The sequence below is a fragment of the Erinaceus europaeus genome, chromosome 13, assembly GCF_950295315.1.
Source record: "Erinaceus europaeus chromosome 13, mEriEur2.1, whole genome shotgun sequence".
NCBI lineage: Eukaryota > Metazoa > Chordata > Mammalia > Eulipotyphla > Erinaceidae > Erinaceus > Erinaceus europaeus.
The window spans coordinates 41,401,830-41,428,449 of NC_080174.1; the positions used below are offsets into that span (position 1 = coordinate 41,401,830).

Consider the following 26,620-nt stretch of genomic DNA (forward strand, 5'->3'; position numbering starts at 1 on the left):
TTCTCTTAGCACCCCATTACAGTGCATTTTTGTTTCTAGTTAATGCTTCTTGTCCTTCCCTTGGAAGCTGCCACATTCAAGAGGGGATTAGGAGCTTGGCATGCATAAGAATGGGGTTGCCTGTGCCACTAGCTGGGATGAAAGGAAGAGGCCATGACTTGGGGCATGCGACCCTAGTACTCTGTCCCTTGGTCCTCAAAGCCCTTAACAAAATCTTAATTAATTAACCATTGTAGCTTTCTAGGGAGGGAAATATGTGGAGCTGGGGAAAAACAAAGGCCATAAACATGTTAACAGTTTATTTGCTAATCTTATGATCATTGTATTTAAAAATCTAGCTCTCCCTAAGGATAGGAGGGTTTAAGAAGGAAAAATCTTGATTGGAGACATACCAATTATTACACAAGGGAAGCAAACAACAGAACAAGAGTAATATGTTTCACATTTCCAGGCCAGGAACTTTGTACCAAAAAGTCAAAAGCTGAACATGAGAACTGTTAAAAGCAAACAGTCTTAATGATCTTCCTGCAAAATTTAGTCACTGATCAGAAACTTCCCAGTACACAAGAAGGATAAACATTTTTTTAATTTTATTTATTAATGAGAAAGAGCCAGACATCAGTCTGGTACATGTGCTGCCAGGGATTGAACTCAGGACCTCATCCTTGAGAGTCTAGTTCCTTAGCCACTGTGCCACCTCCTGGACCACAAAGGATTTTTAAAGATTATTGGGTTACTCATTTCCAGGGTTTTCTTTTATTACAATACTGGGTTAAAAGTTATATATATACATACATATATATATAAATTTTTTTGCTAGAGAGGAAGAGAGACACCTGTGGCACTGCTTCACCAATTGTGAAGCTTTCCCCTTGCAGGTGGGGACCAGGGGCTTGAACTTGGATCTTTGTTCATTGTAACACATGCATTCAAACAGGTGCACCACCACCTGGCCCCAAAAGTTTTTTTTGTTGTGTAAGTACCGCAGGCTAACATTGGGCCGCTGAAGCTCTTTTTTTTTTTCACCAGAGCACTACTCAGCTCTGGCTTGTGGTGGGGCAGGTGATTGAACCTGGGACTTTGGAGCCTCAAGCATGAGAGTCTGTTTGCATAACCATTATGCTATCTACCCTGACCAGGCTCGCAGTAGTAGCACAGCAGGTTAAGTGCACTTGGCCCAAAGCGTAAGGACCAATGTAAGGATCCTGGTTTGAGCCCCTGGCTCCCCACCTGCAGGGGAGTTGCTTCACAGGTGGTGAAGCAGGTCTGCAAGTGTTTTCTCTCCCCCTCTGTCTCCCCTTTTCTCTCTGTCCTAACAATGACAACATCAGTAACAACAATAGTAACACCAACAAAAAAAACAAGGGGAAAAAAGGGCAACAAAAGGGAAAATAAATATATAAAATAAAAATTTTTTGCTTTTTCTTTATATTTTTATTCCCTTTTGTTTCCCTTGTTGTTTTATTGTGGTAGTTATTGTCGTAAAAAGGTTTTTTTGTTGTTGTTGTGTTGGCCTTTCAGACTTTTTTTTTTTTTTGCCTCTAGGGTTATTGCTGGGGCTCGGTGGCTGCACTAGAAATCCACTGCTCTGGAGGCCATTTTTCCCATTTTTGTTGCCCTTATTGTTGTTGTTGTTGTATAAGACAAACAGAGGAAAGGAAAACAGACACCTGCAGACCAGCTTCACCGCTTGTGGGGCGACCCGCGCTTCAGGTGGGGAGACAGGGACTTGAACCCAGATCCTTCCGCTGGTCCTTGCGCTTCGCACCATGTGCACTTAACCCGCTGCGCATGGAAGCTTCCCCCAGTGTAGTAGAGGCCAGACTCAAACCTGGGTAGCAGTACAAGACAAAGCACTACCCTCCCAGATTAAAAATAGCTTGCTAGTTGGAATTACCAGTGTAGCATCTCTTCCTTTTCCTGGTTTACTTGAAATCACAATCCAAAGTCAAAAACACAGTAACAGTGGTCCAGGAGGTGGCGCAGTGGATAAAGCATTGGCCTCTAAGGGGAGTCAGGCGGTGGCGCGGCAGGTTAGCCGCACATGGGGCAAAGCACAAGGACCCCTGTAAGGACCCTGGTTCCAGCCGCGCTCCCCACCTGCAGGGGAGTCGCTTCACAGGCGGTGAAGCAGGTCCGTAGGTGTCTATCATTCTCTCCCCTTATCTGTCTTACCCTCCTCTTTCCATTTCTCTCTGTCCTCTCCAACAACAACATCAGTAACCACAAGGGCAGCAAAAGGGGAAATAAATAAATATTAAAAAAAAAAAAGCATTGGCCTATCAAGCGTAAGATCCTGAGTTCAATCCCCTGCAGCACATGTGCCAGAGTAATGTCTGTGGTTCTTTCTCCTCCTATCTTTCTCATGAGTGAATAAATGAAATCTTTAAAAAACATATAGCATTCTTGTAAATTATAGTTTTATTTATTTTTTATTTATTTTCCCTTTTGTTACCCTTGTTTTTTATTGTTGTAGTTATTGTTGTTATTGATGTCGTTGTTGTTAGGACAGAGAAATGGAGAGAGGAGGGGAAGGCAGAGAGGGGGAGAGAAAGGCCTGCAGACCTGCTTTACCGCCTGTGAAGCGACTCCCCTGCAGGTGGGGATCCGGGGGCTCGATCGATCGGGGATCATTAGACCAGTCCTTGCGCTTTGCACCATGTGCGCTTAACCCGCTGCGCTACTGCCCAACTTCCTTATAAAAGATTTTTTTTAATGCTTTCCTTAAAATACTTTGAAAATGGGCCACTAAAATAGCTTATGTGATAGTGTACAGCTTTTGTCATGCCTTCTACCCAGGTTTGAGCTTGGTTCCCACTGCATTGAAACTTTGCTGCTGTAGTCACTTGCACTCGTGTCTCAAAAAAAACTCATTTTCATTTTTATAAACATTTATTATCTTTATTTATTTATTGGATAGAAACAGCCAGAAATCGTGAAAGAAGGTGGGGATAGGGAGAGAGACAGAGACACCTGCATCACTGCTTCACTGCAAAGCTTTCCTCCTGTAGGTAGGGACTGGGGGCTTGAACCCAGGTCCTTGCTCATTGTAACATGCACTCAACCAGGTGTGCCACCACCCAGCCCCCAAAAAAAACTTTTTAACTTGAAAATACCATCCTCCCCTTTATGATAGACCACTCACTACATTGTTCAATTCTTGCATACAGTGGTGAGATAGGAAATGGACTGAATCTGAGACCTCTGGCATGAAAGTTTGGTGTGCAACAAATAAACAAATTCCAAGCACGTTAGTGTTTGTTTTTTTTTTTTCTTTTAAAGAGTCATGAAAAATTCAACATGAGAACCAGAGCATCTCTGGCATATGTGTTGCCAGCAATTGAACTCCAGACTTCAGGTTTTTGTTTGTGTTGTTAAATTTTGCCGCCAAAAGCTATTACTGGGTCTCACTGCTCACACAACTCCTCCACTGTTAACAGTGGCTGTTTTTATTTTATTTTTCCTTTTTCTCATAGACAGAAACACTCCTTAAGCACTGTTCTATTGTTCTTGAAGCTTCCCCTCCCCTCTTCTGGTGGACCTGGGGCTTGACCCTGAGTACATGCCCATGGTGTGCACTCTACCTGGTGCACTATCTCCTGAGCTCAGGATCTCATGCTTTTAAGTCCAACGCTTTGTCCACAGTGCCACCTCCCAGTAGGCTTTACTGCTCTTTTCAATCTTGAGAGAAGTTCACAATTTCTTTTGTGTCAGTGCTTCTAATTCCAGCAACAGGGAGTCAAGTGGTAGCACAGCAGCTTAAGCTGAAAGGATCCCAGCGAAAGGATCCTGGTTCGAGCCCCCGCTCCCCACCTGCAGGGGAGTCGCTTCACAAGCAGTGAAGTAGGTTTACAGGTGTCTATCTTTCTTCTCCCCCCCACCCCACCCCCCGTCTTCCCCTCCTCTCTCCATTTCTCTCTGGCCTATCCAACAGCGACGACATCAATAACAACAATAACTACAACAAGGGTACCAAAAGGGAATAAATAAATATTTTTTTAAATAAATTAAAAAAAAATTCCAGCAACAGTTTGCCTTACAGGCTTGGTAAAGAACTAATGTCCCTATTTTTATTTTCTACCAGTTATTTAATGACTTTTCTGTGTTTCAGAAGTCATTCTTAAAACAGTTTTTCTGCCTCGTTTTGAGCCCTTTAGTTCCAGAGGATTTACAAACCCTAAAAGCTGAATGCTGTAAATCTGCACAAATTGGGCTGACATTAAATATATCTGTTAGATTGCCTGGAGCTAGAAACTTTCCAAAGCGATTAAAACTACCAGATAAGACAAACAATGGGGAATATATATATTTTAAAAAAAAAAAAAAAAAACCCAGCACAACTCAACTCTGGGTCATGGTGGTCGAACTTGGGACCTTTGGTGCCTCAGCCATAAGTCTTTTTGTATAACCATTATGCTATTCCTCGGGCCTAGGAATATAATTTTTAAGATATTAGGGTTCTAAAGTCACGTTCTGAGATTTTTCTCGCTAGCAGGGCACTCACTGCCTATTACATTTCAAAGCAGTTCTAAACTGCCAGCAGCAACCTTTGCATTTCTGAGGTGGGATTCCCCGCATTCTTGCTCTGTAATGTACATCCCTGCCCCCCAGGTCTCCCTAACATTGAATCTGCAGAGCTCTCGGCTACAGGGTCCAGCCTCGCCCAGCCAGCGTCTCCGCTCTCCAGCCGCCCAAGCTCCTCAGTTACCGCCCCTTCTCCCAGCCACTACAGGCCCCGCCCACCAATGACCCGGGGGCGTGTCGCAGCGCCCAATGATGACGTGTTCTCCTAGCGCCACGTCGTGAGGAAGTGTGGGCCCATTGGGCCAACAGTTTTGTGAGCTTTGACAGAGCTGATCAGGTACGGTCCTGGGTTCAAAGGGTGGACGAGAAGAGAGATAAATGGACGTGAAACAGCTCTAGGAGAGAAAAGGGGACAGTGTGAGAGTCGAGTCAGGAAATATCTGGGAAGCACTGAGGCAGGAGGTAACGGGTGCGGCCACCGCAGGGGTTAGTGACCTGGAGCGCACTGCGGAGTGAGAGACGGCGGCGGGGGGAGGGGGGAGGGGGAGCCGTGGAGATGGAGAAACGGGGAAGAAATACAATATAGGCATAATGGTGTGGCGGGGTGCCTACTATGATATTTATTTAAAAATCAGTGCAAATACTTAGGCAAAGAATGGAAGCAAGATCCAAGCCAGGAGAACCAAGGAAAGGCCTCAGTCCCCCAAAGGTCCCATTGGCTATAAACTGGATGGCGAAAGGTTCGAGGTTTATACCATTGTCTTTGGATTCTAATGCTGGCTACTCTCCACGGGTCAGATGTGTTTCTAGAAATTAGCTCTAGCTTTTTCCAAGTCCTGGCAGCATCTGATTTTCTTTCTTGTTTATCCAGGGTTATTGGTATCTTCTTGTTCTGACCTCATCGTCTGCCAGGGCAAGAATTATGTCATGGATCAAGGAGGGAGAGCTGTCCCTTTGGGAGCGCTTCTGTGCCTACATCTTAAAGGTGAGGAGTGAGTGGCCTATATAGCACCAGTTGGTCTTCTGGTCACCTCTCAGTGATCAGATACAAGGCCTATGTTCTTGTATCAAAACCTGTTATTGGGACACAGGTAGTGGCGCGCCCGGTTGAACACACGTTACCATGCTCAAGGACCTGGGTTCAAGCCCCAGCTCCCCTCCTGTAGTGGGGGGGGGGGAAAGACCCATGGGAGCCGTGGATTCATAGTGCCAGCAATGGCCCCAGCAGTCACTGGTGGCAATAAAAAATTAAATAATTTCAAAAAACCTGTTATTAAAGATAAACATTTCATAACCTGCGAGGTGATTCTGTGGATGAAGCTTTGCCCTCACAAGTATGAGTTCCTAAGTTCTATCGCAGGCATAAACATGCACTTGTGTGGTGCTCTGGTTCTTTCTCCCTCTTGCTCATTTACAAATTAAGCCTTAATAAAATGAATACTCCATGAAAGTTAGTAATGGAATCAGTGAATATATTTATCTATTTACTTAATTTATTTATTCCCTTTTGTTGCCCTTGTTATTTTATTGTTGTAGGTATTATTGTTGTTGTGATTGATGCCATTGTTAGATAGGACAGAGAGAAATGGAGAGAGGAGGGAAAGACAGAGGTGGGGAGAGAAAGATAGACACCTGCAGACCTGCTTCACTGCCTGTGAAGCGACTCCCCTGCAGTTGGGGAGCCGGGGGCTGGAACCGGGATCCTTACTTGGCCCTTTTGCTTTGAGCCACTTGTGCTTAACCCGCTTTGCTACCACCCGACTCCAGGAATCAATGAATCTTAAAATGGCAAGATACTGTCCAGGTCTCCATTTCTGGCAGATTACTATCCTGTCACATTCTTAGGGAGTGCAGGACTCCCAGTATCACTAAGCAACACATATTGTTAGGTTTTCCTTATAAAGAACTGAAATTTGTTTTCCTTTTTTTAAATACTTAATTATTGAATAGAAACAGAAATTGAGAAGGGAGAGGAAGATAGAGAGGGAGAGAGACACAGATACCTGCAGATTTGTTTCAACACTCAAAGCTTTTCCCCTGCATGTGGGAACCAGAGGCTTGAACCTGGGTCCTTGCACACTGTAGTGTATGTACTTAACCAGGTGTGCCACTTCCTGGCCCTCTGAAATTTGTTTTCCTGAACTTTGATCTAGTATTGCTAATACTATTTTCTGGGATTTAGATAAAACAATTTTAACCATTTAAAGCATGATGACTAAGAGTTTGGACTCTGGAGGTAAGCAAACATGAATCAAAGTCTTACTCTATTGTTTCATAAACATATCTTTATATGGTTGTTTCTGGAAATATACAAAAAGCACTTAGCAAGGGGTAGATAACATAATGGTTATGCAAAGAGACTCTCATTCCTGAGGCTTCAAAGTCCCAGGTTCAATCCCTCCAGGCCATCATAAGCCAGAGCTGAGTAGTGCTCTGGTAAAACAAACAAACAAAAAACTAGAAAGCACTTAGCAAATGTCTAGCATTTTTTCGTTGTTATTAATATAAGGGCTGCCATGTTTAGCAGGGAAGCAATTACAGAAGCCAGACCTTCCACCTTCTGCACCCCATAATGATCCTGGGTCCATACTTCCAGAGGGATAAAGAATAGGAAAGCTTGGGAGTCAGGCAATAGCACAGCTGGTTAAGTGCACATGGAGGAAAGCTCAAGGACTGGCGTAAGGATTCTGTTATTTATTAATGAGAAAGATAGGAGAGAGAGAAAGAACCAGACATCACTCTGGTACATGTGCTGCCAGGGATTGAACTGAGGACCTCATGCTTGAGAGTCCGATGCTTTATCCACTGTGCCACCTCCTGGACCACTATTTTTTATTTTTTAAGATATCTTTTTTATATTTATTTATTCCCTTTTGTTGCCCTTGTTTTATTGTTGTAGTTATTGATGTCATTGTTGTTGGATAGGACAGACAGAAATGGAGAGAGGAGGAGAAGACACCTGGAGACCTGCTTCACCACCTGTGAAATGATTCCCCTGCAGGTGGGGAGCCGGGGGCTCGAACTGGAATTCTTAAGCTGGTCCTTGCACTTTGCGCCATGTGTGCTTAACCCGCTACACTACCACCCGACTCCCAGATTTTTTTTTCTTTCTTAGTTTACCTGTGGATGACAAAAGTAGAAAATTTTGGAAGCAGTCAGAGAAGAGCTCTTCAGTAAGCTACACAAGATTGCTCTAAGCAATCCCCAGTACCACCATAAGCTAGAGCTGAGTAATGCTCTAAGTGGGATATGTTTGTTTTTGCACTCAAAATTTCTTTTTTCTTTTTTCCTCTTTTGTTGTTTCTTCTTTTTTGGTGTATATATATATATTATTAGGGGGGTTAATGGTTTACAGTAAATTCAGTTGTTGGTACATATGTAAAATTACTCAGTTTTCTGCAAAACACTCACCCCCAGCCTAGGTCCTCCTCCATCATCATGCACCAGGACCTGAAAGCCTCCACAACTTTCTTAGCCACTCATCTGTTTTTGGACATGTAGATTGCTTTGTGCTGTTTGAACATAGGTATACATAGACCGTTTTGGATGGGTGTGTCAAAAATATCTTTTACTGTTTTCTTTGAAATGGCTTTTTTTAGGTCTGGATAGTGTTGCAGTGGATTAAATGTTGGACTATCAACCATGAGGTCCCAGCATTTCATATATTAGAGAAATGCTTTTGATTTCTCTCTCTCTCTCTTTTTTTTTTTTTTAGACAAAGAGTGAAAAATGGTGTATTGCACCAAAGTAAAAGACTCTGGGGTGGGGGAGAGTACAGGTCCTGGAAAAGGATGACAGAGGACCTAGTGGGGGTTGTATTGTTATGTGGAAAACTGAGAAATGTTATGCTTGTACAAACTGTTTTATTTACTGTCAGCTGTAAAACATTAATTCCCCCAATAAAGAAATTAAAAAATTAAAAAAATAAAATATAACCCTTCTATAAGAGTTTTTCTTTAGATATTTTTTTGTATTTATCTTTCCTTTTGTTGCCCTCATTTTTAAAAATTATTATTATTGTTGCAGTTATTGTAATTGATGTCATCACTGTTGGATAGGACAGAGAGAAATGGAGAGAGGAGGGGAAGACAGAGAGGGGAAGAGAAAGACAGACACCTGCAGACCTGCTTCACCGCCTGTGAAGTGATTCCCTTGCAGGTGGGGAGCCAGGGGCTCAAACTAGGATCCTTACGCAGGTCCTTGCACTTTGCGCCACCTGCGCTTAACCCACTGCGCTACCACCGAACTCCCTACAAGAGTTTTTTTAATTAGGATCTATCTCATCGCAAAGAAAGACATTCCAAAATAAAAAAATAAAAAAGAGAGAGAGAGTGAAAGAGACCATAGTACTGAAGCTCAGACTTGGTTCGTGTACATGGTAAAAGCAGCATACTACCCAAGTGAGCTATTTTGCCAGCCCAATAGATCCTAAAATGGCTTTTTTTTCTTTCTTTCTTTCTTTCTTTCTTTCTTTCTTTCTTTCTTTCTTTCTTTTTCTTTTTTTTTTTTTTTGTCATTGCCAGGGCTTTATCATTCTGGGCCAACTTTTTCAGCTAGGAGATAGAGAAAGAGAGGGAAGGATATTACAGTGGCAAAACATCCTCCAGTGCTATAGGGGCTTGGCTTGAACCTGGGTCTCATGCATGGCAAAGCAAAGCACACTATCCAGGTGAGCTATTTTGGCAATCCTGAAATGGGTCTTTTTTATATATATATATACTTAAATTATTCTCTTTTTTCCAAAATATTTATTTATTCTCTTGTTGCCCTGTTTTTTTCACTGTTGTAGTTATTACTGTTGTTGTCATTGTTGGATAGGACAGAGAGAAATGGTGAAAGGAGGGGAAGACAGGGGGAGAGAAAGATAGACACCTGCAGACCTGCTTCACTGCTTGTGAAGTGACTCCCCTGCAGGTGGGGAGCCAGGGGGCTTGAACCAGAATCCTTGTACCAGTCCTTGCATTTTGCGTCATGTGCACTTAACCCGCTGCGCTACCTCCCCTACTTATTCATTTTTAACCAGAGCACTACTGAGCTGTGGCTTATTGGTGGTGCTTTGTATTGATTCTGAGACCTTGGTTCTGAGGCTCTACCATCCCATCTTATCTATATCTGGGACCTTAGAGCCTCAGGCAGGAAAATCTTTTTCTATCTCCCTGACATCTTGAAATGGCTCTTGAGATTTAAATTTTTATAATTTTTTCTTCTTTCTCTTTTGCTCTCTTTCTTTCTCCTTCCTCCTCCATTCCTTCCTTTGCTTCCTTCTTTCCTTCCTTCTATCCTCCCTCCCTCCCTTCCTTCCTTCCTTCCTTCATTCTTTTTTTTTTTTTAATCTTTATTTATTTATTGGATAGAGACAGTCAGAAATCGAGAGGAAGGGGGAGACAGAGAGGGAAAGAGACAGAAGGACACCTGCAACCCTGCTTCACCACTCACAAAGCTTTCCCCCTGCAGGTGGGGGCCAGGGGCTTGAACCTGGGTCCTTGTGCATTGCAACATGTGCGCTCAGCCAGGTGCACCACTGCCCGGCCCCCCTTCCTTCATTCTTTTACCCAGAGCTCTGATTATTAGTAGTACAGGGTTCTGTGGGCTGCTGCTGCCTATCTCCCCAGCCTCAGTATTTTCTTTAAAAAAATTAGATAGTAGTCCGGGAGGTGGCGCAGTGAAAAAGCTTTGGACTCTCAAGCATGAGGTCCTGAGTTTGATCCCCGGTAGCACATGTGCCAGAGTGATGTCTGGTCCTTTCTCTCTCTTCCTATCTTTCTCATAAATAAATAAAAATATTTTTTTTAAAAATTAGATGATCTGGGGCCAAGTGGTGGCACACCTGGCTAAGTGCACACATTCCAGTGCACAAGGACCCGGGTTCAAGCCTCTGGTCCCCACCTGCAGAGGGAAAGCTTCATGAGTGGTGAAGTAGGGCCACAGGTGTCTCTGTCTCACTCCCTCTCTTTTTTTTTTTTCTCCTAACTTACCCTCTTTCTTTTTTTTTTTTTTTTTTTATTTTAAACTTTTTTTTTCTTTTTTATTTAAGAAAGGATTAATTAGCAAAACCATAGGGTAGGAGGGGTACAACCCCACACAATTCCCACCGCCCAATCTCCATATCCCACCCCCTCCCCCGATAGCTTTCCCATTCTCTATCCCTCTGGGAGCATGGACCCAGGGTCATTGTGGGTTGCAGAAGGTAGAATCACTCCCTCTCTATCTCCCCCTCCTCTCTCAATTTCTCTGTTTCTCTCCAATAATAAATAAATAAATAAATAAAATTAAAAAATTAAATGATCCAAGTATCACTCCCCTTTTTACGTGATACTGATTGAATAAAACTAAGGAGTGGACTAAAACCTTTTATGTGGATGATGCCCTCTGCATCTGACTAACACATAGGTATCCAGTCTTTCCCTTCCATTGGGGACTAATGAAATCAAGGTGATGATCAAGAAAAGATACACTCTAAAAGCACACAGACCTCGGTTTGAATTTCCATTTGCCTCTTAGCCATGTTACTTTGCAAGCCACCTAGCTTTTCTGAGACCAAGTGCTTTGATATATAGAGATAGGTTAAGAAGCACACAATAAAGAAGGTAATATTGTTGACTGACTATTTTTATAATTGAAAAGATGAACTACAAAAAGCTGAGCATAATAGTTGATACATAGTAAGTACTGAATAAAAATGTTTAATACCAAGGTCAGGCACACCTGTTTAAGCACACACATTACAGAGCACAAAGATCTGGGTTCAGGCTCCCTGTCCCTACCTGCAGAGGGGAAGCTTCACAAGTGGTAAAACAGTACTTTCTGCGAGTGTCTTTTTCCCTCCCCATTTTCCTCTTCTTTTTTTTTTTTTTTGCCTCCAAGGTTATCACTTGGGCTTGGTGCCTACACTGTGAATCCACTGCTCCTTCAGCCATTGTTGTTTGTTGTTTTCTTTTCTTTTCTTTTTTTTTGAATAGGACAGAAAGAAATTGAGAGGGGAAGGGAAGATAGATACCTGCAGACCTGCTTCACCACTTATAAGCTACCCCCCAGCAGGTGGAGAGCCAGGAGCTCAAGCCAGGATCCTTGCATAGTTTCTTCTGTTTGCTACTATGTGTGCTTGACCTGGTGTAACACCACCCAGCCCCCTCTTCTTTTTTTATTATGATTTTTTAATATTTTATTTATTTTCCCTTTTGTTGCCCTTGCTGTTTATTGTTGTTGTTATTGATGTTGTCATTGTTAGATAGGACAGAGAGAAATGGAGAGAGGAGGGGAAGACAGAGAGGAGGAGATAGACACCTGTAAACCTGCTTCACCACCTGTGAAGTGACTCCCCTGCAGGTGGGGATCCCTATGCCAGTCCCTGAGCTTTACGCCATGTGCACTTAATCTACTGCACTACCACCCGACTCCCCTTCTTTTTTTTAACTAAATTTTTTTTCTTTTTAATTATCTTTATTTATGTATTGGCTAGAGACACCCAGAAATTGAGAGGGAAGAGGGAGATAAAGAGGGAGAAAGGCAGAGAGATACCTGCAGCATTGCCTCACCACTCACAAAGCTTTCCTCCTGCAGGTGGGAACTGGGGGCTTGAACCCTGGTCCTTGTACATTATAATGTGTACAGTCAGTCAGGTGCACTACCACCCGTCCCCACCCGCCCTATTTTCCCTTCCCTTTCAGTTCCTCTTCATCTCTATCCAAAATTTTAAAAATATTTTTTAAAAATGATAATATTTTAAAGTGCTTAATAACCATTTATTGAGGACAAGATACTCAACTGTCTTCCTCAAGATTTTTATCATAAGTGCAAGCTTGTCAGTTTGGAATATAATGTCTTCCTTTATCCCTGTAGAATATGCAATGTATTAATCACTTGTCTCCTTGCTTCACAGGCAAGCCCAATGCCCAAACACATTGCATTTATAATGGACGGGAACCGTCGCTATGCCAGAAAGTGCCAAGTAGAACGGCAAGAGGGCCACTCACAGGGCTTCAACAAGCTGGCTGAGGTAGGTGTATGTGGCCAGAATGATGGTGAACATTCTGTAGACAATTAGATTACAGCTAGAAAATTAGGCACTGTGTTTGCTATGATTTATGGGTGTTTTTAATAGCTATCTGTTTTATTGCCTTGCCAGCTTACTAGCTGTAGGTCTCATATCAGTATTAACAAAAATTAAAAATTAGAAATAATAGAGAATTGGCTGGTAGTGCAGTGGGTTATGCACACGTGGCGCAAAGCACAAGGACCAGCATAAGGATCCCGGTTCGAGCCCCTGGCTCCCCACCTGCAGGGGAGTCGCTTCATAAGCGGTGAAGCAGGTCTGCAGGTGTCTGTCTTTCTCTCCCCCTCTCTATTTTCCCCTCCTCTCTCCATTTCTCTCTGTCCTATCCAACAACGACAAAGACAATAGTAACTACAATAATAAAAAACAACAAGGGCAACAAAAGGGAATAAATAAATTAAATAAATCTATATTAAAAAAAAAAAAAGAATCCCTGTTCCAGTCCCCAGCACCCCAACTACAGGAGAGTTGCAGGTCTGCAGGTGTCTGTTTTTCTCTTCCCCCTCCCTGTCTTCCCCTCCTCTCTCCATGTCTCTCTGTCCTATCCAACAACGATGACAACAATAGTAACTACAACAATAAAACAACAGGGCAACAAAATGGAATAAATAAATATTAAAAAAGAAATAATAAAATTGTCTTAATAAATCAACAGTTCATATATTTTTCTGTGCCTCACCCCATCCTTGTAATATGTTCCAGTATGACTTAGCATTATAAAATGACATTTATAGCTTTGGCAACCTTTTTTTACTAGAAGTTCTGGCAGATACTGGTTTATCAGAAAAATCATTTATTTTTTCTGCTTTTTAAAAAATTATTATTATCTTTATTTATTTATTGGATAGAGACAGCCAGAAATTGAGGAGAAAGGGAAAGAGGCAAGAGAGACACCTGCAACACTGCTTCACCATTTGTGAAGCTTTCCCCCTGCAGGTAGGCACTGTGGTCTTGAACCTGGGTCCTTCAGCATTGTAACCAGGTGCAGTACCACCCAGCCTCTTTTAAATAGTCTGTTATTCTATGTAAAAATGCATCATGATTTTTCTGACAACCTAATATTTTTGTAGGTTGATATAACCTTTCTAACAATATTTTTCCTTAATTTAGTTATAGTTTTATTTATTTATTTTTGGATAGAGATAAATTGAGAGGAGGCAGTCATATCTCTTTATTTGTTAATTATTTGTTTAATAATTAACAAATAAAGAGATATACCTACAGCACTGTTTCATTGCTCATGAAGCTTGCCTCCTGTGGGTGGGGACCAGGGTCTTGAACCTGTGTCCTTGCACATTGTCATGTATTCTCTACCTGGATCACCTCTGATTGGCCCCAACATTTTTAAGTTTCTCAGAGTGAAATTTGGTTCATCGTTAGGGCATAAGCACTGATGTTATTGTAGTTTTACCAGAGTTTGTTGAGTGAAGTCTGTCTTCTACCTTCAGCACAGAGTTGAGGCTGAGGCATTTCTTGTTTTCCTTCCCGCCTCTTCCTTGTACACTAGCTCCTTGCCTTCTCCCCTCTCAGACCCTGCGCTGGTGTTTGAACCTGGGCATCCTAGAGGTGACGGTCTACGCATTCAGCATTGAGAACTTCAAACGCTCCAAGAGTGAGGTAGACGGGCTAATGGATCTGGCCCGGCAGAAGTTCAGCCGCTTGTTGGAAGAACAGTAAGCTACTGTCGGAGGGGAGAGTGTGTTCTTCCACAACCTCCATTCTTACCCTGGCCCTCAGCTCTCTCCTATGACACTTATTTATATCCATTACACCCTTCTGTTGCTGGTTAGATCTGTTTTGGCAAGCTACTTTTCCTTTTCTTCTTCTTCTTTTTTTTTTTTAAAGAAGGGCCTTTTATTGACTAGATAGAGATATTTCACAGAATTTGACAACAAGCAAAACTGAAAACAGAAATTAAAATCCATTAAGGTGAGTTTCTTCACATACTTCCTTTTCTCTCTAGACCAAATTTCTCTGCTTCATGAGAACAACCCAAAATACGGCAGATCCCTTAATTGGCATACTTTAGTATCAGCTTTCTGCCCCAGAAACAATAAATTGATAGCAAGGAAGTAGAGTGAGGAAAAATGTTGAAAAAGTCATTTAATAGTACGTAGTCAGTTATTCCTGGGAAGTTATTATACTTCCTCTGCATACCCTCTAGGAAGGGACAGAATGATGCATGAGGAGCCTTGATAGGGAAGAGCCAGACCAGGCTTAGCTGTAGTTTCAGGCCCCTTCTGAGCTGTCATTAAATTCAATTTAGTTAGCAAACCCAGAAGAGGTCAAAGAAGACATTTGATAAAGATTGTTTGCTTCAAAGGGTGGAACTTAATTCCAGTCAGGACTGCCCAAGCTTCATTGAAACTATTCTCTGCCCACCTGTTGCTTGAAGTATGACCAAAAAAGATGAGAAAACAGAATATAAAGCTCCAGTTAAGCTAGAGCTGGGCCTAGATCAGTTCCATCATCTCCTTCTTCTTCTCCTCTCCCTCCACCTCCCCCTCCTCACGGCCTTTCTCCCCCTCCCCCACTAGAGACAACCAGAGCATTATTCTGGCATATGTATTGTTGGGGGATTGAGATGACATATTTGCAAGTTGGGCATTCTGCCTGCTATACCACCTGCTAGGCTGTCAATTCTGTCATTTTGTCCATTTTTTAAAAAATATTTTTATTGGAAGTCGGGTGGTGTTGCAGCGGGTTAAGCGCACGTGGCGCAGAGTGCAAGGACTGGCATAAGGATTCTGGTTTGAGGACCTGGCTTCCTACCTGCAGGGGCGGTCGCTTTATAAGCAGTGAAGCAGGTCTGCAGGTGTGTCTTTTTCTCCCCCTCTTTGTCTCTTCTTCTCTCTCAATTTCTCTCTGTCCTATCCAACAACAACAACATCAGTGGCAACAATAGCAATAATAATGACAACAACAAGGGCAACAAAATGGGAAAAAATTGGCCTCCAGGAGCAGTGGATTCATAGTGCAGGCACCGAGGCACAGCAGTAACCTTGGAGGAAATGCGAAAAAAAAGAAAAATATAGTCGGGCAGTAGCACAGCGGGTTAATCGCACGTGGTGCAAAGAACAAGGGTCGGCATAAGGATGCCGGTTCAAGCCCCCAGCTCTCCACCTGCAGGGGAGTCACTTCACAAGTGGTGAAGCAGGTCTGCAGGTGTCTGTCTTTCCTCCTCTCTGTCTTCCCCTCCTCTCTCCATTTCTCTCTGGCCTTTCCAACAACGACATCAATAATAACTACAACAATAAAACAAGGGCAACAAAAAGGGAATAAAGAAAAAGATATATATATTTATTATTGGATAGAAACAGAGGAGTTGAGAGGGGAGAAGAGAAACAGAGAGACACCTGCAGCCCAGCTTCACCACTCATGAAGTTTTTCCCCCTGAAGGTGGGGACCAGGGGATTGAACCTGGGTCCTTGCACACTATAATGTTTTTGCTTAACCAGGTGCGCCACCACCTGGCCCTTTGTCTTTTTTTTTTTTTTTTAAGTATTTTATTTATTTTACTTTTGAGAGAGATGCAGAGAGAGAAAGACACAGAGGGAAACACCAGAGCACTGCACAGGTCTGGCTTATTGTGCGGGCGATTGAACCTGGGACTGGGAGCCTCAGGCATGAGAGTCTCTGCATAACCATTATGCTATCTATCTCCTGTCTTTTTTTTTTTTTTTTTAACCAGAGCACTGTTCAGCTCTGGTTTATGGTGGTGCAAGGGGATTGAACCTGGGACTTTGGAGCTTCAGGCATGAGAGTCTGTTTGCATAACCATTAAGAAATAGAGAGGAGGGGAAGACAGAGAGGGAGAGAGAAAGAGAGACACCTGCAGACCTTCACTGCCTGTGAAACCACTCCCCTGCAGGAGGGGAGCCAGGGGCTCGAGCCGGGATCCTTACACGGGTACTTGTGCTTTGTGCCACCTGTGCTCAACCCGCTGTGCTACCGCCTGACTCCCTATTTATTTATTTTTTAAAAGAATTTATTTATTGGGGCCAGGTAGTGGCACACCTGGTTAAGCACACATAGTATGAAGTGCAGAGACCCAGGTTCAAGCCCCTGCTCCCCACCTGCAGGGGGGACACTTCACAATGAGGAAGCAGATTTGCAGGTGTCTTTCTCCCTCTCAGTCTTGCCTCCCCCTCTTAATTTCTCTCTGTCTCTATCTAATAAATAAAATGTTTAAAAAAATTATTTAGTGGTCTAGGAGGTATAGCACAGTGGGTGAAGCATTGGACTCCAAAGCATGAGGTCCCTCCCGAGTTTAATCCCCGGCATCACGTGTACCAGAGAGATGTCTGATTATTTCTTTCCTTCCTCCTATGTTTCTCATGAATAAATAAACTTTAAAAATTATTTATTTATTCATGAGAAAGATAGGTGGAGAAAGAGAAAGAATCAGACATCACTCTGGTACATGTGTGCCAGGGATTGAACTTGGGACCTCATGGTTACGAATCCTATGCTTTTATCCACTGCGCCACCTCCTGGATCATGGTTTAAACTCTCTTCAGTTTTATTATTATTGTTATTATTATTATTATTATTATTTTACCTCCAGGGTTATTTTTGGGGCTTAGTGTCTGCACCATGAATCCACTGCTCCTGGAGGCCATTTTTTTTCCTCCTTTTGTTGCCCTTGTTATTGTAGCGTTGTTGTGGTTATTATTGTTGTTTATATCGCTCATTGTTGGATATGACAGAAATCGAGAGGAGAGGGGGAGAGAAAGACAGACAGCTGCAGACCTGCTTCACCACCTATGAAGCGACTCCCCTTGCAAGTGGGGAGCCGGGGGCTCGAACCGGGATCCGTACTCTGGTCCTTGTGCTTTGCACCACGTGCACTTAACCCACTGTGCTACTGCCCAACCTCCCAGTTTTATTTTTTATAAATAATATATATTATCTTTATTTATTGGAATAGAAACAGCCAGAAATTGAAAAGGCAGGGGGAGACAGGGAAAGAGAAAGAGAAACAGACACCTGTAGCACTGCTTGATCACTTGCAGAGCTTTCTTCTGGGGGGGGGGGGGGAGGTGGTGGCACACCAGGATAAGCACACATAGTACAAAGCAAGGATCCTGGTTCAAACCCCTGGTTCCCTACCTGCAGGGGTTGCTTCACAATTTCTCTCTGTCCTATCCTATAAAAAAGTAGAAAAAATGGCCTCCAGGAGCAGTAGATTCATAGTGCAGGCACCAAGCTCCAGCAATAACCCTGGAGGCAAAAAGAAGAAAAGCTTTCTCCCTGCAGGTGGGGACCCAGGGCCTCTGCATTAAAACATGTGCACTCGACCAGATGTTCTACCACCCTGCCCCCTAAACATATATTTACATTAGATTTCACTATTATATTTCACTAGGAGATACAGAGTAACTAATTATGCAGCTCTTGGTCTACCACCCTAAACACACCAGTTCTTGTCTGATCTAAGAAACAACTCTTACCCTTAAGGTGTTTGTTCACTTGTCAGAATAGGACAAACATTACAGAATTTAAATTGCTGGCAAGGACACATGGGGTGATATAGTGTTTGGCAGTTTGAGTTCTCGAGTCATGCAGACCTGGGTTTCATTCCTGACACACTACTTGATGACTGACATTGGACAGTCCCTCTCTGACTGTTGTAGCTCAGTTTCCTGCAGTAGTATGGGGGATGTAATATATTCTTTCAGAATTGTTGGGATGCAGTGACAGTTCCTGACACACAGAAAAGCACTCAGAAACTCATAGCTTCGGATTTAAGCCCCTTGCTCTCTTCAGCTCATGGTTCTATATGATGACCTTATGTCCTTTCCTCCAATCAGGGAGAAGCTGCAAAAGCATGGAGTATGTATTCGAGTTCTGGGTGATCTACATTTGCTGCCTCTAGATCTCCAGGAGCTAATTGCACAAGCTGTACAGGCCACCAAGAATTACAACAAGTAAGTCTTCAGATTTCTTCTTAGGGACATGGACCAGTCTTTGACTCTCTCTGATCTGCATTTGGTGTAGGAGGCAATGAGAGCTGATGAAACAGCTCACGTGGATAGTGTATTTCTTTGCCATGTATTAAATTCAGGGTCAAGCCCAGCCCCCATCACACTGAAGGAAGCTTTAGTGCTATGGTCTCTTTCACTCTTTGTCCCTACCCTAATAACAACAACAAAAAAGAGGCAATGGTAGAATGATATGGATGCTTGCAGATTTCTTCTTTTTTTTTTTTTAATTTTTAAAATTATCTTTATTTATTTATTTATTGGATAGAGAAAGCCAGAAATCAAGAGGGGAGGGGGAGATAGAGACGGAGAGAGACAGAAAGACACCTGCAACACTGCTTAACCACTCGCAAAGCTTTCCCCTTGCAGATGGGGACCAGGGGCTTGAACCTGGGTCCTCCTTGTGCACTATAATATGTGCGCTCAACCAGGTGCGCCACCAACTGGCCCCGAGATTTCTTCTTCTAATCTGCAGGAAAGGCCAGAGAGGCAATGCAATATTACATATGTGAACATTACACATGGAATTTCTCATCCTCAGTGATAGAGGGAAGATGGCCAGAGGGCTCAGAACTCCAATTTCATCACCCAGAGAGAAAAGAGGGAAAAATAAAGGGCATTCAGAAGTAGTGGGTATAGGTGTAACTTAGAAAAGAAGAGAAGCCGGGACCATAGGAAAAAAAAATGGGCAAAAATATATAAATATAGATAGTTATAGAAATAATAGTCAACTCACATCTGTGACCTTGGGAAAACTACTGCAGCTTCCAATGGAGGGAATGGGGACACAGAACTCTGGTGGTGGGAATGGTGTGAAATTATACCCCTGTTATCTCATAATTCTTAAAATCAATATTAAATCACTAATAAAAAATAAATTTAATTAAAAAAACAAGAATTTTTTATCATCTTTGTTCTTCATATACCTACTCTCATGCACCTAGCCCATTACAGTCTTTTCATTTGACAGAGAATGGGGTGAGAATTTAACAGGCATTATCTTATGTCTGAAGGTAGTTTCTTCAAGAAATTATTTTCCTGTTACACTTCTTTCACCTGTGGGAAGTCATACAGACCATAACAGAGTTCCGTCTTCCACATTTCATTATATGTGTATCACCTGTGGGAAGTCATACAGACCATAACAGAGTTCCGTCTTCCACATTTCATTATATGTGTATTTGGAATACAATATATATTTGGTAATGGATTTGTTTCACATCAAATTTCCATTCCTAGTTTTCTTTGCTTATGTGAATATCACAGCGAGTGAATTCACATTCTCTGAATGTTGTTGACTGTAAAAATGGAGAGGATTAGGAAAATAATAATGTCACTTTTTGCTTCATTATAAAGCTAACACCATGTTGACTCAAAAAAAAAAAAAACTTAAAAAACAAACTCAGTCTCACCTTTCAGAGACATCCTTGGTTAACAGTTGGTATGAATTTCTTCAAAGGAAGAAGTCTAATTCCAATTCATATATATATATTTTTTTTTCCCTTTTGTTGCCCTTGTTGTTTTAACATTGTTGTAGTTATTATTTTTTTTGTTATTGATGTCATTGTTGTTGGATAGGACAGAGAGAAGTGGAGAGAGGAGGGGAAGACAGAGGGGGAGAGAAAGATAAACACCTGCACACCTGCTTCACCACCTGTGAAGCGACTCCCCTGCGGGTGGAGAGCTGGGGGCTCAAACCGGGGATCCTTCTGCTGGTCCTTGCGCTTTGCGCTATGTGTGCTTAACCCACTGCGTCACCGCCCGACTCCCAGTTCCAATTCTTGATCCCTGCATTGCTTTAGTAAATTATTGTTCTTTTCATTTCAGGTGCTTCCTGAATGTCTGCTTTGCATACACATCTCGTCACGAGATCAGCAATGCTGTAAGAGAGATGGCCTGGGGAGTGGAGCAAGGTCTACTGGAGCCCAGGTATTCCTAGTTATTCAGCTTGGTAACTGATGGAGAAAAATAGGAACACAGTAAACTGTGAAATCTTTCCCAAGCTATGTATTTAGGCCAACAGTTAAGTCCGAAACACAGATGGAAAGAGTAGGAGGGATGTCCCCTCATTTAGAATTTAAGATTGCTTACAGCTTGCCACAGAATTTCTCTGTGTGCCACACACCATGAAAGCCCAGGAAAATAGCACAACAGATAGCAAAACTGGCATTCAATAACAATGCCATGATGGTGGAGGAGAACTTAAGTTGGTTATAGGAGTGGTATGAAGACATCTATCATGCAGAGTTAAGAAATTGTACTCCACAACAAAGCGCAAGGACCGGCATAAGGATCCCGGTTTGATCCCCCTGCTCCCCACCTGCAGGGGAGTCGCTTCACAAGTGGTAAAGCAGGTCTGCAGGTGTCTATCTTTCTCCCCCCCGTCTGTCTTCCCCTCCTCTCTCCATTTCTCTCTGTCCTATCCAACAATAATAACTACAACAATAAAACAGTAAGGGCAACAAAAGGGAATAAATAAATATTTTAAAAATATATATTTAAAAAAATAAGAAATTGCACTCCAATAACAACAACCGTCTTCTAAATTATTATTTCCTTAATAAAATGATGGTTTAAATACCCTTCTTGGCCCTTTTTGCAGTATTTCCTTAAACTGAAATTTTAGGAATATAGCTCATTGGATGAATTAGCCATTAAGTTTCATGTTCCAGTTTCATTAAAAAAAATTAGATATTTTCAGGGTCTGGGTGGTGGTGCACCTAATTGAGTGCACATGTTACATTGTGCAAGAACCCGGGTTTAAGCCCCTGGTCCCCACCTGCAGGGGGAAAGCTTTGCGAGTGGTAAAGCAGTGCTGCAGGTATCTCTCTGTCTCTCTCCCTCTCTATCACCTCTCCCCTCTCCATTTCTGACTGCCTCTATCCAATAAATAAAGATAATAAAAAAAAATTCTAAAAATTAGATATTTTCAAAAAAAATTTAATCACCATTAGCAACATAATGGAGTTCTAGTAAGTAGAGCTGAGAGTGAGTGACCTTTCCTGTTATTAATGTAACCTTCAGTAATATTAGTAAATTAAGGAAATTTAACTGAACTAAGAAAACAAAAAATATAATAGGGGAGTCGGGTGGTGCAAAGCGCAAGGACCAGCCTAAGGATCTCAGTTCAAGCCCCCGGCTCTCCACCAGCAGGGGAGTCACTTCACAGGTAGTGAAGCAGGTCTGCAGATGTCTTTGTCTCCCCTTCTGTCTTCCCCTCCTGTCTCCATTTCTATCCTATCCAATAATGATGACATCTATAACAACAACAATAACTACAACAACAATGAAAAACAAGGGCAACAAAAGGGAAAATAAAATAAATAAGTAAATATATTTTTTAAAAAATAGGAGTGCTGGGTGATAGCACAGCAGGTTAAGTGCACACGGCGCAAAGCACAAGGGCTGGCTCAAGGATGTGGATTTGAGCCCCCACCTCCCCACCTGCAGGGGGTTGCTTCACAAGTGTTGGAGCAGGTATGCAGGTATCTGTCTTTCTCTCCTCCTCTGTCTTCCCCTCCTCTCTCAATTTCTCTCTGTCCTATCCAACAAGAACAGCAGCTATGGCAACAATAACAACTACAACAAATGCAACAACAAGGGCAACAAAATGGGAAAAATCGCCTCCAGGAGCAGTGGATTCGTAGTGCAGGCACTGAGCCCCAACGATAACCCTGGAGGCAATAATAATAAGAGTAAAAAGTAAACCATGTAATGTGGCCTATGTTTTAAATCATTAATCTCATATGTGTGGTATCCCAGTCTTTTCTCCATTTTATGAGAAAACTGAATTCACCAATAAAATGACTTTCCCAAGGTTATGCTGCTAGTAAGTACCACAGATGGAGCTTAAATCTAAAATTTCCTGATTCCGGAATACGTATCATTTATGTAGGAAACAAAGTTAAGGACTTCAATAGATAACATAATGGTTATGCAAACAGAATCTCATTCCTGAGGCTCTAGAGTCCTAGATCCTAGTCCCCTATACCACCATAAGCTACAGAGCCAAGCAGTGTTCTGGTAAAAAAAATAAAAATAAAAACAAATCTTAAAAAGAAAGAAAAAAGAAAACAAAGCTAAGTATCATGAAGTTGCTTGCTGAGCATGAAATTAGATAAGGAAAGTGAGAAAGGGTTTTATGTTGGTAGTGTTTTTCTTTTCTTTCTCTTCTTTTTTTGCCAACAGACCCCACTGCTCCCAAATTACTGTGTGTGTGCGCGTGAGTGCAGGGTTATCACTGGGGCTCCCTGTGTGCACCACTTTACTGTTCCTGTTGACTTTTGTTTTCTGGATAGAAATTTAGAAGGAAGGGAAATATGGAGGGAGAGACACCTGCAACACTGCTTCACCATTTGTGAAGTACTCCCTTTGCAGGTGGCTTTTTTATTTTTATGTTTGTAAGAGAGGAAGAAAGAAGGATCTACAGTACTACTTCACTACTTGTGAAGCTTTCTTGCTGTTGGTGGGACCTGGGGTCCTGAACCTGGGTTGCTGTGCACAGTAGTATGTATGTTATATCAAGTACACTACCACCTGACTCCAAACTATTTTTCTTTATATTATTATTATTATTATTATTGGATAGAGAGAGAAATTGAGAGGGGAAAGTGAGATAGAGAGGGAAAGAGAGAGATACCTGCAGCCCTACTTTATTTTACTTTACTTGAGAAGCTTTCTCCCTACAGGTGGGGACTAGGGGCTTGAACCTGGGTCCTTGCGCACCATAATGTGGTAATGTGTGTGCTTAACCAGGTGCACCACAGCCTGGCCCTTCCAAACTTTTTTTTTAAGCATACTGCTCAGCTATGGGTAATTGTGATAGTGATCTACTTGCAAACATGAAGACCTGAGCTCAATTTCTCTCTCTCTCTGTCATCCTGTGTCAAAAAGAAGGAAAAGATGACCCCTGGGAACAGTGAAAGTAGAGTCCTGAGCCTCTAGAAATCTTTTTTTTTTTTTTTTTTACCAGAGCACTGCTCAACCATGGCTTATAGTGATGCAGAGGATTAAACCTGGGACCTCAGGCATGAGAGTCTGTTTGCATAACCATTAGGCTATCTACCCCTGCCCTAGGAATCTGCTTTTTAAGATTTATTTTATAAGGGTCATATGAGAAGCCACAGTACCAGTTTCTTACACATAGCATTGGGGATCCATACAACTCTTAACCACTTAGAGATTCCAAAGTCTGCCACTCTTCTTTAGGCACCTTTGGGTAAAACAGATAAACAGAATCTTTTTTTTTTCTCTAGCAGACACTAGCTTTACACATACCCTTTCTATAGGGAAGAAAGCTAAGTGTCTGTCTGCTTTGGAAGGTTTGTATCAAAACCGGAAGGGCTGGTCATTAGAATTTCATGCCTAAGGCTCTATGATATCCCAGGTTCAGTTCTAAGCACCACTACAAACCATAGCTGAACAGTGCTCTGATGTGTGTACATTTCATTAAATTAAAAAAAAAGAAAGAAATTCTTAGAAGTTGGTGAGTGGGGAGACAGCATAATGGTTATGCAAGACTTCCATGCCTAAGACTCCAAACTCCTGGGTTCAAACACCAGCACCACCATAAGCCAGAAATGAGCAGGACTCTGATAAAAAATAATAATAATACTTTTTAAAAGATTTACATGTAGGGGGCCATGCAGTGGCATACCCAATTGAGTACTGTAGGCAAAAATCCAGGTTTAAATGCCCGGTCCCCACATAAAAGGAGGATGCTTCACAAGCAGTGCTACAGGTCTCTCTCTCCCTCTCTCATCTCCTCCTTCTCTCTCAACTTCTCTCTATCCTATCAAAAAAAAAAAAAAAAAGATTCACCCATTAATAAGAGAGAAATAAAACATTACTCTGGCATGCAAGATGCCAGGGGTCAAACCAGGGATCCCATGCTTGAGAGTCCAACATTTTTATTCACTGTGCTACCTCCAGGGCCACAAAAATCAAACTGTTTTAAAAAAATGAAAACATTTTTCAAAGTGTGCATTTAATATATGCAAGTTTTTGATCTGTTTTTAAATGACTTTGCGAAAGTTATTCCTCTTGGGGGTAGAGAGCATAATGCTTATACAAAGAGACTCACACCTGAGGCTCCAAAGTCCCAGGTTCAGTCCCCCACACCATAAAAAAACCAGCAGATTAGTGCTCTGGTTAAAAAAAAAAAAGAAAAAGAAAAAGAAGGGTGGAGATAGATAGCATAATGGTTATGCAAAGAGCCTCTCAGGCCTGAGACTTTGAAGTCCCAGGCTTAATCCCCTGCACCACCATAAGCCAGAGCTGAACAGTGCTCTAGTTAAAAGAGAAAAGAAATGAAAGAAAATTACTTCTCTTCTCTAAAGCTCAGTTTTCTTATCTACAAGATGAGGCTAGGAATAGCATATGTAGTTGTGAGGGTTAAAATCATTAATTTAGCAAACTTTTGTTGAGGACTTGTGTATCAGGTAGTGTTAACTAATGCATTTAATGGTGTTCTATAAGCCATGGGGAGTCACTGTGCAATGAAATAGAAATGCTTATCTTGTCTCTTCCTCACTCTAGTGATATCTCTGAGTCTCTGCTTGACAAATGTCTCTATACCAACCATTCTCCTCACCCTGACATCTTAATACGGACTTCTGGAGAAGTAAGGCTTAGTGACTTCCTGCTGTGGCAGGTATGTAGTTTCAAACCACCATTCTGTTTGTGTTAACCAAAAAGTTGTAACCATACCTACAACGGGACTTTGAGGAACTTGTCTTGCTCTCTGCCACTCTGGCACCAGATAGCTTGGCTGGGAGAGGGGTCATGTCTACAGTCCAGAGGAATGTCTTCTGACTGTGCCTGATAATATTTGTCTTCCCTTCCTCATTGGTCAATGACTTAGGGGCTTGTGGGTCACTCTCTAAAATTCAGGCTTTCCATCTAGAGGAAAAATAAAGACTGTCCAGTTACATGAGAACACCCCTTTTCAAGTACCTGGATTTCTCCCATCCAAGTATTAACCAGGCCCGACCCTGCTTAGCTTCTGAGATCAGCTGAGATCGGGCATGTTCAGGGCTGTATGGCTATAGACAAGTAACTGGATTTCTTTTTATTTATTATTTATTATTTATTTATTTAGTAACTGGGTTTCTATCTTTTCTTCCCTAACATAAACTCATATCCTGAAGGCAGGAACTTGGCCTTCAGTTACTAGTGTCCCTTTTTCAGAATAAAAGGCCATATCTATAGAAGCACATTCTGCATGCTATTATGTAAATTAAATGCAAATTCTTCTTTAGGAGCCAGACATTGCCTCTCAGTTAACTTGTAGTCTGCCCCTAAACTCAGATCCAAGTAAGTTTTTTTCTTCCAACTTATGAGTCTACTTAGGTGGAACTAGGGCTTTTTTCATTCAGACAGAAAGCCAAAGAGAAGGAGGGACACCACAGCCCCAGAATGTCCTCCATTGCCATAACACCTCCCATGTGGTGCCAGGCTTTGGACATGGGTCATACAATACAGACACCCTGCCTGGTAGGCTTATCTCTCTGGCCCCAAATATCAATAACTTTGTTTGCATTGAAAATTTCCCATCTGTTAACTTGGCACCTCTATAATACATGACTTGGTAAAAGTCCTTGTTCAGGGAGTCCGGCGGTAGCACAGCGGGTTAAGCGCACGTGGCGCAAAGTGCAAGGACCAGCGTAAGGATCCTGGTTCGAGCCCCCTGCTCCCCACCTGCAGGGGAGTCGCTTTACAAGCAGTGAAGCAGGTCTGCAGATGTCTATCTTTCCCTCCCCCTTTCTGTCTTCCCTCCTCTCTCCATTTCTCTCTGTCCTATCTAACAGTGACATCAGTTACAACAACAATAAAAAAACAAGGGCAACAAAAGGGAAAATAAATAAATAAATATAAAAAATATATTTTTTTTAAAAAGTAAGCACAATCCAGCTACTGAGGACACTCAGTTTTGAGCTAATGGTTCTGTAGCTCACTCTGCTGGTCAGATCATGTTTGGGAAATTTACTCTGGATACTGATGTGGCTCAGTATTTTTTGTTTGGTTTTTTGTTTGTTTTGTTCTTTTTTTTTTTTTCTCC

General features: G+C 42.1%; 1 protein-coding gene across 2 annotated transcripts in view; it reads left to right on the forward strand.

Moving 5' to 3' along the window:
- The first annotated feature begins 4,762 nt into the window (after positions 1–4,762).
- The window catches only part of DHDDS (dehydrodolichyl diphosphate synthase subunit), a 45,815-nt gene continuing 23,957 nt past the window's right edge, over positions 4,763–26,620 (forward strand). Inside the window, exons 1-7 of one of the 2 annotated variants that reach the window (XM_007522549.3) lie at positions 4,763–4,861; positions 5,396–5,509; positions 12,404–12,520; positions 14,108–14,250; positions 18,391–18,507; positions 20,389–20,490; positions 25,099–25,213. In XM_007522549.3, coding sequence (XP_007522611.1) covers positions 5,447–5,509; positions 12,404–12,520; positions 14,108–14,250; positions 18,391–18,507; positions 20,389–20,490; positions 25,099–25,213 — 657 coding nt within the window. In that variant the 5' untranslated portion in view covers positions 4,763–4,861; positions 5,396–5,446. The remainder of the gene's footprint in view (positions 4,862–5,395; positions 5,510–12,403; positions 12,521–14,107; positions 14,251–18,390; positions 18,508–20,388; positions 20,491–25,098; positions 25,214–26,620) is intronic. The other variant, XM_016187918.2, reaches the window with a different exon arrangement.